We start from the raw sequence: 12528 nt of genomic DNA, 5'->3' as shown, positions 1-12528 counted from the left end.
CACACCATTCTCCTGCCTCAGCTGCCCCAGCAGCTGGGACTACAGGCGCCCGCTGCCACGCCCGGCGAATTTTTTTGTAGTTTTAGTAGAGACGGGGTTTCACCGTGTTAGCCAGGATGGTCTCGGTCTCCTGACCTCGTGATCCGCCTGCTTCGGCATCCCAAAGTGGAATTATTTTCATAAGACATGTCAATACAATATAAATAAGTTTTGTGAAGACAAAACTTTAACTTTAAAATAACTATAAATTTAAAATGTTGAATATGATACATATGATCACAACAAGAAAACAAACAAACAAAATAACTTGAAGCGTCAGAGTGCATGCATCTTGTGTGGGAGACTTTAACACATGTCTCTGTGTTTAAACACTTACTGCCAAGTGGATGATCAAAAAATGTTTGCTGGATTAAGATATTTTATAAAAGGAATAAAATGGGAGTGTGGAACCATCTCCTGATTATTTTCATGGAACACATTATGTGAAAATATTCTATGTAAGATGGTATTACTAGGATAGGTGCTTTTATATGATGATATGTACATACTGGTGTTTCATCTGACAGTTGAAAATTAAGGATGGCTGCTAATATAAAAGTAAATTACCATATTTAGTAACAATAAAAAAAGACTTACCTTTTACATACAGAATTAAAATAGAGGAAAATGTGTAGTTGAAATAAAATGGAACTAAGAATAAAGCACCTTATTTATGGGAAAACTGAGACAAGGATGGGGAAAATTAACAATGTGCTTGGTTGAAAGAACAGGAACAGTTATCACTAGTATTCACCTTTACTTCTCTATATATCTTGTTTTATAATAAAAAAATGTAAAAACAGCCATTTTAAATATTTGCCTTTAATTTAGTAAAGGTCAGATATGACACCTATTCTTCTCGAGCTTGTCCTTTCCTTTCCTTCCAATTTATTTTTATGAATCATCACAATCAGATTGCGCATGGTCGCTCACACCTGTAATCCTAGCACTTTGAGAAGCCGAGGCAGGAGGATTGCTTGAGGCCAGGGGTTCAAGACCAGCCTGGGCAACATAACAAGACCACATCTCTAACAAATAATAAGAAATAAAATAATAAAACATTTAAAAAGGAAAGGATCATCACAATCAATATAAGTGTAACTCCACACATCACTACAATGTGACTAACAGTAGTATTTATTTATTTATTTATTTTTGAGACGGAGTCTCGCTCTGTCGCCCAGGCTGGAGTGCAGTGGCCAGATCTCAGCTCACTGCAAGCTCCGCCTCCTGGATTTGCGCCATTCTCCTGCCTCAGCCTCCTGAATAGCTGGGACTACAGGCGCCCGCCACCTCGCCAGGCTAGTTTTTTTTTGTATTTTTTAGTAGAGACGGGGTTTCACCATATTAGCCAGGAAGGTCTCGATCTCCTGACCTCGTGATCCACCCGTCTCGGCCTCCCAAAGTGCTGGGATTACAGGCTTGAGCCACCGCGCCCGGCCAGTAGTATTTATTTAAGTGTGAGCAATGATGAAGAAATTCGAAAAATAAAATATAACCCAAATAAACAAATGTCTACGTTCATTATTGAATTTTCTATCAACACCTTTTCCAACTCCTAATAATTATGTGGGTATACAGATATAATTTTGATTTGAAGGAAGGCAAACTACCACAAACTGTCAAAAAAATTTCCAAAGGATCCTAAAAAAGCAAAATATTATCTTTTTTATTTTTACAACTGCTAGTCAAAGATAAGAAAGAGCCTTAAAACAGATGAGCTGTCTACAAAAACACAGTTTTAAATGTGATGATTATTTCATAATAAATAAGTATAACAGTAAATTGATTTTCTTTGTCTTCTTAAAGGTTATTAATTAGCTAGTAGAAAGTTCAGCATTCTTTACTTCACATTTCAATTGTTAAGAAAAAAAATTAAGGCAAAATAGGGCAAACATATATTCTTATTTTGGAGAAAAAAAAAACTTCAAATTTAGTTATGAGCTACTTAGTGAATTTTTTTCCTATGCTGAGCACCTCCTAATTTAAATATTAAAATAGCAATTGAGATCTGCAACTGTTAATCTCCAACTTCTTCTCAATTTTAACCACATATGAGTTTTAATTTCGCTTAATTTTTAACAAGCAAACAATTTCTTCTCTCCATGTCATGTTGAGTCAGTGCCTAATCCAGTAATCCCCCTTGTACTGCTAAATCATTTTTGGAATGAGAACTGAATACTTTTTTAATTACTTATGCCAAAAGGAATTTGAATAATTTCCTTCTAAAACACATGGTAAGTCCACACAATTAGTTTGTAATTTGTATTTGTTAAATACAGTCAGGATGGTCCTACAAATTCATTTCTGGCACTCTCATCATATGACCTAGAAATACAAACCAAAAATATATCATTATAGCTTAGAAATTCAAAAATAAAAATTTTTAAGATAAAATTATTGATAAAGTAGAACACTGGCATTTAGTTTTACATGTGTATGGCTTACAATGAGTTCTCTTACATTTCCTCCAAAGAATCCTCTCAAGAATCTGGTCTAAGAACACTAACCACAAATAATTTTAAAAGTTCGTCACCACTGGGAGAATCATAGACTTGATCTTAATTATTTTTGTCTAAGAATAGAACAATAAAAGAAAGGGAGATAAAAATAAGAATGGGAGGGATTGTTTCAGGAAAATGGCTGTAGGGATGCTAACAATGGGCATGACAGAATGTCATCATATCCATCATCCAGTTTGGAAGGAATGGAGATATAAATGCCTTACCCCAGCCTATCAAGATGAAGCCCCATAGATATTTGGTGTCCGAAAAGAAAGCCACAAAAATGAGACTATGCAGGTAGAGACCTTCCACCAGGATCCAATAATAGTTTGTAGCCAGGAAGTAAATAAACATCACAACAGCCATCTTGCACCCGATCTATTACAAATAAACCAGAATTGCATCATATTAGAACTCTTCGTTGTACTGGATGCCAAGATTAGACCACTAAAAAACAAGTCTTCAGTTTCTTTTTCAGGTTAATATGTCTCCTTTACACAGTAAAGTCAAAACTGTTGACAGGCCAAAACAGTTATTTTAATGCATCATTTTTCGAGACATGAACTTGATTCTATTCTTAAAATACGTTTTTTCTTTAAGAAGTTACCCAAAAAAATCACCTTTTCTCAATTTTTTCACTTTATAAAAATAATACATGACCATCACAGAAAATTAGGAACACATAGAAAAGCATAAAGAAGAGAATGTTACCCACATTTCTAGCTTGAATTTATTGTATTTTGGTCTTTTTATGCAGCTATTGCTGCAAAACAAGCTGCCCCCAAAGTTAGTGACTTAAACAGTGAATATTTAACATATCTCATAAATTTGTGGATGGGCTGGGTGGTTTGTCTGATCTGGGCTAGGCTTGTCTGGGCTAGGCTCACTTATTAGAGGTCTACTCTCAATTGGTACACTGTTGCTTCCACTTCCTTCTGTTGAAGAAAGCAAGTCACAGTGGCAGCCCAGAATCAGAATCAGCAGGGATCATAAAGTTACAGGGCAAAGGCAAAGATCCAGATGGGGTATTAATTCACACTATCAAGACAATCCATCTACTATACCTAATTTCAGATATATTGCTTCAATGATCTAATTGAGTGAATCACTGGATCAATCTACTTACTACCACCAGGACCTTCAAGAGCAGAATCAAGTAACATAAAATTTTATATTGGAACAAGTCATTGAGTATTTAATAAAGGGACTAAATATCATGGGCTTTTAAATTGCAAGCTTCTGGTTTTGCTGATGGGTTTTTACTTTTGAAAGTGGTGAGGCCCATGACAACTGCTGTGGTGCCTACACTAAATACCATTCCAATGTTGTGCATTTTGCAGTTTCCATTCCAGAATACTCTTGAGGAAAAAACCCAAGAACTTTTAATAAAATGATGATTGATTAGACATGAAAGGACAGAATTGAGGTAGAAAACATCACTATATAAATTGATAATCCATTTTAGTTAGTTCAGAGATAAGCAAAAGCAAGTTAACATATGTGTTGTGGACTGTAAAATTGTACTTATTTGTAATGTTATACAAATTAGTAATGAGAGAAAATGGTGAAAACACTTACATATTGTGATTTGTCCACAGAAGGTGCTTCAATGGAATTTTGTGGGTCATCCTGCATTATTAGGGACTCCAGCTCCTTTACTCCTATGTGAGTGTGGACTACTCTGTCTTTGACAAAGATGCTTGTAGCTCTCAGCATGAAAGACACAAATAAGTGCATGTGGATATAGTTCCTATTGCAATGCAATCGTCTATGGAGAGAAATATTCAGTATTCAAATTTGGATAAAATTTAAAATGGGGAAAAATACCCAGAGCGACTGCTGCCACCACCAACCAGCCTGCTCCCCTCCAGCAGGGACTGGTTCAAGACTCCAAACAAATTCCAAAATCTGCAGATACTCAAGTCCTTTATATGATATACTGCAGTATTTGCATATAACCTATGCACATCATCTTGTTACTTTAAATCATCTCTAGATTAGTTACAATACCAAATACAATGTGAATGCTATGTAAGTACATGTTATACTGTGTTGTTTAGAGACAAATGACCCCAAAAATAAGCATGAAAATGTTCAGTACAAACACAACCAAACTTTTTTTTTTCCTGAGTATTTTCCATCCACAGTCTGTTGAATCTGGGGATGTGAAATCCCAGTATATGAAGGGCCAACTGAATTGGTGCTCAAAATTTTGTAATGATTTAGATTAAGTTGAATGGAATTGGACACATGTTAAAGTGTATAAAAAATAAACCATAACAAAAGCAATAAATATTGTTTCTTTATGTGCTGATATCCAATAATTTGGGGGATTATTTCAGATGAATTTTTGTTCAATACCACCAAAATCACTTGGGAACTCATTCAACTAGATGCTGTCTCACTTTACAACAAATATACTGCAATACATACTTATTGGCTTAAAGGTTTCATACTACTTTGATGCTTTAAGTTTTTAAACCAAGAACCCTGAATTTGTCATGAAAAATTAATTGTCAAATAATATAATAACATCAGGCTGAATTCGAAAACTTGCATTTGAGGAAAACATTTGGAAAATATTGTGAGACCGCTATGTCTTCTCTGGATAGAAAAGAGAATGTGTCCCTTCACGGAGAAAGTGATAGGCATCGCTCACCTGAAGTAACCAATGATGAGAATAGCCACAGCCAAGGAACCAAAAGAGATGGAGTAGCCAATAGTATACATTACATAGAGGCGTTCAAAGAATTCTTGCTGCAAGGGAAGAGATGCTCATGTATGATACAGGACTATTTTACCAACAAACTGGCAAAGAAATAGCATGCCATTTTTGGAATCTTATTTCTAATTCTCTTTAACTTTTTTGAGCTGTAATTAGAATGCAATAAAATGTAGAGATCTGGAATGAGCGTTTTGACAGGTTTTGACAAACCAAGTTCATTCGTGTCCCTTGCTAGTCAAAAAAACACCCACCATCCACCCCCAGGAAACCACTGTTCAATATCTGTCACCACAAATTAGCTTTCTCTGTTCACATACTTCATACACTTCTTGGCTACTCTTAGACTTCTTAGGATTACACGATACAGGATATACTCTTTTGGTCAATATACTGTTTTTTATATTCATCGATATTGTTACCTGTATAAATGGTTCATTCTTTTCCAATTATTTCATTTTAAAATAATTAGATATTTTAAAATATAAAAGAAGTAGGAAATAGTGTAAGAAAAGCCCCAGGTTCCCCTCACCCAGTATTCTCCAAAGCTTACATCTTACATAATTTTACTAAAATATCAAAATCAGAAATTTAGTATTGATGTAATGTGCATATTTATAGTTCTATGTCATTTTATTATATGTACATTTTCAGAATCATTACTGCAATCAAGTACAGAATGATTTCACCAGCACAAATTCTCCCTTGTTCTGTCCCTTTATAGTGACACCCCCCTCTCCACTATCCCAAACACCTGGAAACCCTTAATCTGTTTTCTATCTCTATAATTTTGTCATTTCATAAATGTCATATAAGTAGAATTATACAGTATGGGATCTTTTAAGATTGGACAATGGTGTAAAAATGTGATTGGACAAAAAGGATATAAACTAACACTAATAGACCGAATGGGGAAACCCAGCAAAGGTTTTCCATGTTTCGATCAGGCCAATCCAATGAAGTCTCCATAAAAGGGCCAAGAAAATGGGATATAAAGAGCTGCTAGACAGCTGAACTTACAGAGGCTTTCAGGAAGGTGAACAAGAACTCATCCATTTACCAGAAGGGTGATGCACCCCAACTCCGCCAGAACAGAAGCTCCTGCACTTCAGACTCTTCCAGACTTCACCCTATGTGTCTCTTCACCTGGCTGTTTATTTGTATCCTTTAAAATATCCTTTATAATAATATATAGTAAATGTAAGTGTTTCTCTGAGTTTTGTGAGCTGCTCTGTCAAATTAATCAAGCCTAAAGAGGGGTTTGTGGGAACCCCAACTTGAAGGTCATTAGTCAAAAGTTCCAGGGGCCTGGTCTTGCAATTGGCTGCTGCCTTGAGCTTAGTGAGAACTGTGCATCTCTAGGAGATTTCTCTCAGCTTCCCTGCCCTTCTCCTGGCCTGTGGGCTGTATCAGTCATGCAGTTAGCAAGGGCCCCATGTGCCTCAAGAGATGCCTCTCAGCTCCTCTGTCCTGATCCATGCCTTCAGTCAACTGCTGCCTTTCACTCTGTGAGAGCCCTGTGCACATCTCAAGGAATTTCTCCGAGCCCTCTGCCTGCCCCAGCCTTTGGCATACTTTCCCCACGCACTCGTTTAAGACCTCACAGCAAAGAATTGCCTGGTGGATCATAGCTCACTAAGACTAGGGCTTACTCCTTGGGATTCTAAGCCTTTATGCCAGCCCTTGTCTGCTAAAAGTTGGTATAAAAGTTTCTCTTTTCTCTTTATCCCCTTCAATGGCCTGTTTTCTCCCCTTGTACTGTGGTCCTAGGGATACACGCAGCCATGGGTCCCTTCCCTCATAGGAAGGGCTTGCCCATTTCTGGAATTTAGTTCATTTAGATTTCTTGGTATCCTCAACTCATTTTTACAGATTATTAATTTTGCATCTAACCCAACTTATTGTTGCAACTGCCTACAATCTGACTGGAAGAAGGAAGACTTTGCCTCTTGTTTCTTTTAAAAAATATTATTTACTACTTATTATTTTCTCTTAATAAAATAGTAAAACTTTTCATAGAAAATATTTGAATACTGTGTAAAATACAAAAGAGAGGAGGAAAAAAAAATCTTACAAATTCTAACCAATCAGAAAGAAACACTGTTAGTACTTTATGTACTTCACATATATCTTGAAGTTGCTGTTATTATCTTAAGAGATGGCATCTCCCTATGTTGCCTAGGCTGATCTTGAACTCCTGCCCCAGCCTCCCAAGTAGCTGCAACTACAGACACAGGCCACCATGCCCAGCTAGTACTTCATGTATATCATTTCATTCTATTTCTGTGAAGTATTGCCTATTATTTTAAGCATCTGCATTCTCAATTTATGTACAAGTTTATTCCTGAATTTTTTGGGAGACAAAATAATTGTCCAAGGCTGCAAACTCTATATACCATTTATATGCATATATTTGAGTTTATTTAACCAGTTCTTCATTAGAAATGTAAACTTGTTGAAACATTTATTATAATAATTATTTGTTTGATGAACATTTTTTCCCATTCAATTCCCCCATTCTAAATCCTTATGCTTGATTTTAGAAGTAAATTTATAAGATCAAAAAATATGATTCCTTTGAAGTTTTTAAATATATACTGCTAAATTGCTTTCCAAAAGTACATCTAGCCATTGGATAGGAGATGTATTATATGGTAGTTTCTACTGTATGCTACTGTTTTAAATATCACACTCCAAAAAATTTAATAATCTTGTCACTTATCATTAGAATTCCTTCCCTTTTTTTTACTAAAATAATTATCTCATTTTGCCATTCCAACTATATGAAAATGTAGAGAAAAAAAAATAGTGCTCAAAAATATCTTAGTCCTGTTTTCCTGACAAAAATGTGGCATTTATTCTAAATGTACACTTTTTTAGTTTTTTGCTTTCCCTTCTTTATAAAAAAATTTTATTAGTCATTAATAATTTATATCTCATACATAAGTAATATCATTTTGCCCTACAGTGTGTCAAAACTTCAGGAGATATCTAGTGATCTTGTTAGACATATTTTGTTTTCTTGGGTTTTCCCAAATTATTACTTAAAGGTTCCAAACAATAGAAAACATTCTTTGTGTTTTTAATTAAGGAGATTAAATTATACTAACACAATTCTTCAAATTTTCTATTAACTTTTAAATCATTTTACATAAACTAGTACATATATTGAGTACATCAACCATCTTTAGTTATTTTTATTCTTAAAATACACAGTAATCACAGAAAATGGTTTTAAGATTAGAGTTCAGTATAAATAAAACCATGATTTAATTTAATGGCCATTAACAGCTCTGAAAGGTTTGCATTTTTCATCATGTAATGCAAAAATAAAGATAATCACAGAGTACACTAAGTATCAGTGAATGTTTATTTCTATCAATGAGACTGAAATTATTTTGAAGCATTTTAGCTTAACTGAATGCTGACATTAGTTCCATTGTAGAGTACCTAACAATCTCCTCATATTGACTTATTTTATCTAAGAAGCTTTTCAACAATTAAACAGATAACTGAAAGTCTTTCAGCCAATTCCTAAAGAACTCATTAAGGTAGAAAGTTAAGATAGGAAGTTCTATTAACGCAAAATCAAACAAAGAAACTTTCAACTCACTACTTCTCTTGCTGCTGTTCTGCCTCCCTACCTCCCCAAAACATCACCAGACATAAAGAAATATGTCAGAAATTTGAAGAGTTTTTGTATGATGGACTATTCTCAGAGTTTTCATAAAGATCATTTATACGCTAATTTATCACATTAACTCTTAGCATCATATGCATTTATCATCATGCATTTTTACTCACGAGGTCTAAGTGGTATAAATTTAAACATGACTTTTAAACCAACTTTTATAACTTAAAAGTAACTCTCTAAAATATCCCAAAGTTTACATATGATTTCTATATTGGAAACAGCCCTGATGTGAAATTAGGACGTAAGGGCTCTACTTTAAACCCTGTTGTCACCGAGCTATGTCACTTTGACTAACACCTAATCTCTGGTTCTCAGTTGACTCACATCTCTGAAATTAAGATATTGTGCTGGAAGATTTATATGATGCCTCTTGCTCCCGTTTAATCCCACAATTCTAGTCTTTTATATGCTAATGAAATCATCTATTGGTAAATCTTATGAGGTGGAAAATACACCTCTAAAATGCAAAGGTCCTTCTGGAATATACAGATGAGATGTAGCCATTCATACGTAACTAAGAAGAAACCATGAATCATGTTACTAACTACCTACTGGGATTTTTATTCATAATACAGCATAATGTAATGCAATGCAAACAATGTAATGTAACATAATAAACATAATATACACACAGGTATAAGTATGGATGTATGTATCTCAGTCCGGTAGCTCTAGGCTATAGAAAATATCAGAATGATTGATATGCATCTGAAAATATTGCAACATTGCTTTTATCTTTTATGATCCTTGTGTCGTGGAATAAGAGGGTTTTTATATATAATGGTTGGCAATTGAGAATTGCATTAAAACATTATTCTGCTTTCCCTTAGGAATTCACAAATAGAAAAATTCCATTACCTTTCCTATGCTGATATCTGGCTGCAGAAAGCGAAGGCAGTCTGAATAATTGGCCCATGTTTTATTTAAGCTGTGCATAAAATCCCATGTTCCATTGGGGTTACAGTGTCGGAAAGCAACTCCTGTAAAGACATGAAAGATGCTGAGATTGCTCAGTTCCCTTAGAATCTATTACCAAGAAAAAGGATTAGTAAATGTTTGTTTTAAATTAATCATTTCATAAAAATTCACTACCTTTATGGTTGAAGTCATAAATATAAGGAGGGCATGGAACAGCCAATATTTTCCCCACTGTTCCTCTGGGCCAGCAAATGAGTCCATCCCATTCAGGGAAACAATTTCCTTCTAATGAGAAAAAAATTGAAGCAAATAAGCAAAGAAAAACGTAGTTGGAACCACAGAACAAATGCATTCAAAATACAAAATTTTAGGTCATTGTCTGTAGCAAAATTAAAACAAGTTGGTAGTTTTTGAAACTAGATAGGATAGATATGATGTAAATGTCCCAAAATTCAACTGTGTGGCTTCATCAAAGGCCCATTCATAGGAACATTTGCTTTGCATACATCAAAAATACTCAAATTATTCTAGCATACTAGTTATGATAGCTATAGCAATTAATTTATAAGAAACATTGGAAATCACTGTGAACTACTTCTGTGGTAAAGTTTTTCTGATCATCATAGTTGTAGCTACATTTTTACACTAGATTCTTGAAAACTGTTTTTAAAGAACATAACACCTAAAGCAGCACACTTCACTGGCAAGCCCCAAGACTCAGGTTTATCTTTTTTACCAATACTTTTCCTTGAGTCTAACATTCATCTCAAATGACATTCTCATAAACTCTACTCTTCTCAAGATGAATCCAGAACTTCATCACTTCCCACAACATCCACTGCCACCACAATAGTCCAAGCCACTTCATCTCCAACCTGAATGAGTGCAACAGTCTATGACTGGCCCTCCTGATTCCAACATTTCTTTCTGCAGGACAGTTCTCAGGGTGGCATTGAATGAACTCAATTCTCCCTGGCCCTTTTTCTTGTAGTTCTCAAGAATAACTGTAGAATGTGCTAGGAATGCAACATGCTGAGATAAGGGGTGAGGAACTGCCTGGAACAGTCCAGGCTCAGTTGCAGGCCCTCCCAGAAATAGGATGTCTCCAGATATTAGCCCAGTGCACTGTGTGTTCCCTGAGGTATATAACCAGGGTTGGGCTGTTTTGTGGGGTCCCTCTGCTGTGGTGCACACAGGTCATGAGCAGTTGAGATTCCATCCAGCCCAGGCAGCTTTCCCAAACCGTGGGGCACCAGTTCCCAAGGACTCCTAGGCTTCTGTTGTTCCTTACTGCCTACCTGTGAGTAATAAACCCGTTTCATATAACTCATGTGCTGGGTATTCTGCCTCACTGGACTCAGACAAGTTGGTAACTAGTGCACAGTAAATTTGCTTCACACTTTCTTTCCTTTATTTTTGACACAATAGCCCCAAATCCTCCAACAGCTCCCCATCTCAAAACATAAGTTTCTATAAGGCCTGAAGTGCCCACAGGATCTGCCCTCTCACCCAGACCCACCCTTATCTCCTACATATTTGCACTCAAATGTCAACTTCTGAGTAAACACGCTCATCTAAAATTGCATCCCAAAATGTTCCTTATACCTTTTCCTGCTGTATTTTTCACCTGAGTTCTCATCACCTTCCAGTATTGGGTGTTATTTTATTATTATATTCCTAAGTCACAGGATTTAAGAAACCTGAGGGTAGAAATTTTTGCCTGTTTTGTCTCAAGCTTTAGCCACATTCCTGGAATGCACCTGGCACTTGGTGGAGGATTAACAAATATTCAGTGTCAATTCTCTGTGCTCTTGCAGGACTCCTTTCCATTAGTGATGACCTGAACTTCCAGGAAGACAGCCTGTCAGCCAAATTATACCCCAACTTCTCAAAAAGAGATACCTTCAATGACTGCTGTATTCATTTTCTGTTACTACTGTAACAAATTACCACAAACTTCACAGCTTAAAATAACAGAAATGTGTTTTTTCACTATTTCTGTAGGTCAACAGTCTGCTGGGCTCAGCTGTTTCTCTCCTTGTAGACCTGTGAGGCCAAAATCAAGGGCTGGGCAGGGCTGCATACCTCTCTGGAGGCTCTGAGGGAGTATCTCTCTCCTTGTTCATTTGGGTGGTTGGGAGAATTCAGCTCCTTGCAGACATAGAACCAAGGTCCCCATTTCCTTGCTGTCAGCTGTCAGCTGAGAGCTGTTCCCAACTTCCAGAAGCTGCTTGCTTTCCTTGGCTCATGGCCCCCTTCTTCCGTCTTCAAAGTCAGCAAGGCAGGTTGAGTCCTTCTCACATTTTTAATCTCTCCTCCTCTCTCATTTTCTGCTTCAACTCTGATTCTTTTGTCTTCCTCTTCCACTTTAAGGAGCCCATATGGTCACATGGAACCCACCCAGATAACCCAGAAAAAGCTCCCTCATTTTAAGGTCCAGAACCTTAATTCTATCTGCAAAGTCCCTTCTGCCATGTGACACAGCATACACAGGCACAACAACAGGTATTAGGGTAGAAGTTACTTGCCACCACAAGTACTACCCATTATAGCTCTCCCAATTTTTTAGTTACCAGTTACACTAACTGTGCTGAGGACTTTTGTTCTAGCTAATGTTCATGTTGTCAAGTTGTTTGCTCAGTTTTAAACAG

General features: G+C 36.1%; 1 protein-coding gene across 4 annotated transcripts in view; it reads right to left on the bottom strand.

Annotated features, from left to right (window-relative positions):
* PTH2R (parathyroid hormone 2 receptor) overlaps positions 1-12528 on the bottom strand; it is a 138562-nt gene that overhangs the window by 45394 nt on the left and 80640 nt on the right. For all 4 annotated transcript variants that reach the window (XM_030916653.1, XM_030916652.1, XM_030916654.1 and 1 more), the window contains 5 exons: positions 10052-10162; positions 9818-9939; positions 5203-5300; positions 4122-4311; positions 2768-2921 (listed from right to left, as the gene is read on the bottom strand). In XM_030916653.1, coding sequence (XP_030772513.1) covers positions 2768-2921; positions 4122-4311; positions 5203-5300; positions 9818-9895 — 520 coding nt within the window. In that variant the 5' untranslated portion in view covers positions 9896-9939; positions 10052-10162. The remainder of the gene's footprint in view (positions 1-2767; positions 2922-4121; positions 4312-5202; positions 5301-9817; positions 9940-10051; positions 10163-12528) is intronic.

The sequence above is a fragment of the Rhinopithecus roxellana genome, chromosome 14, assembly GCF_007565055.1.
Source record: "Rhinopithecus roxellana isolate Shanxi Qingling chromosome 14, ASM756505v1, whole genome shotgun sequence".
NCBI classification, from domain to species: Eukaryota; Metazoa; Chordata; class Mammalia; order Primates; family Cercopithecidae; genus Rhinopithecus; species Rhinopithecus roxellana.
Note: the sequence above shows the minus strand (reverse complement) of the source record. Positions and strands in the feature narration are given on the sequence as shown.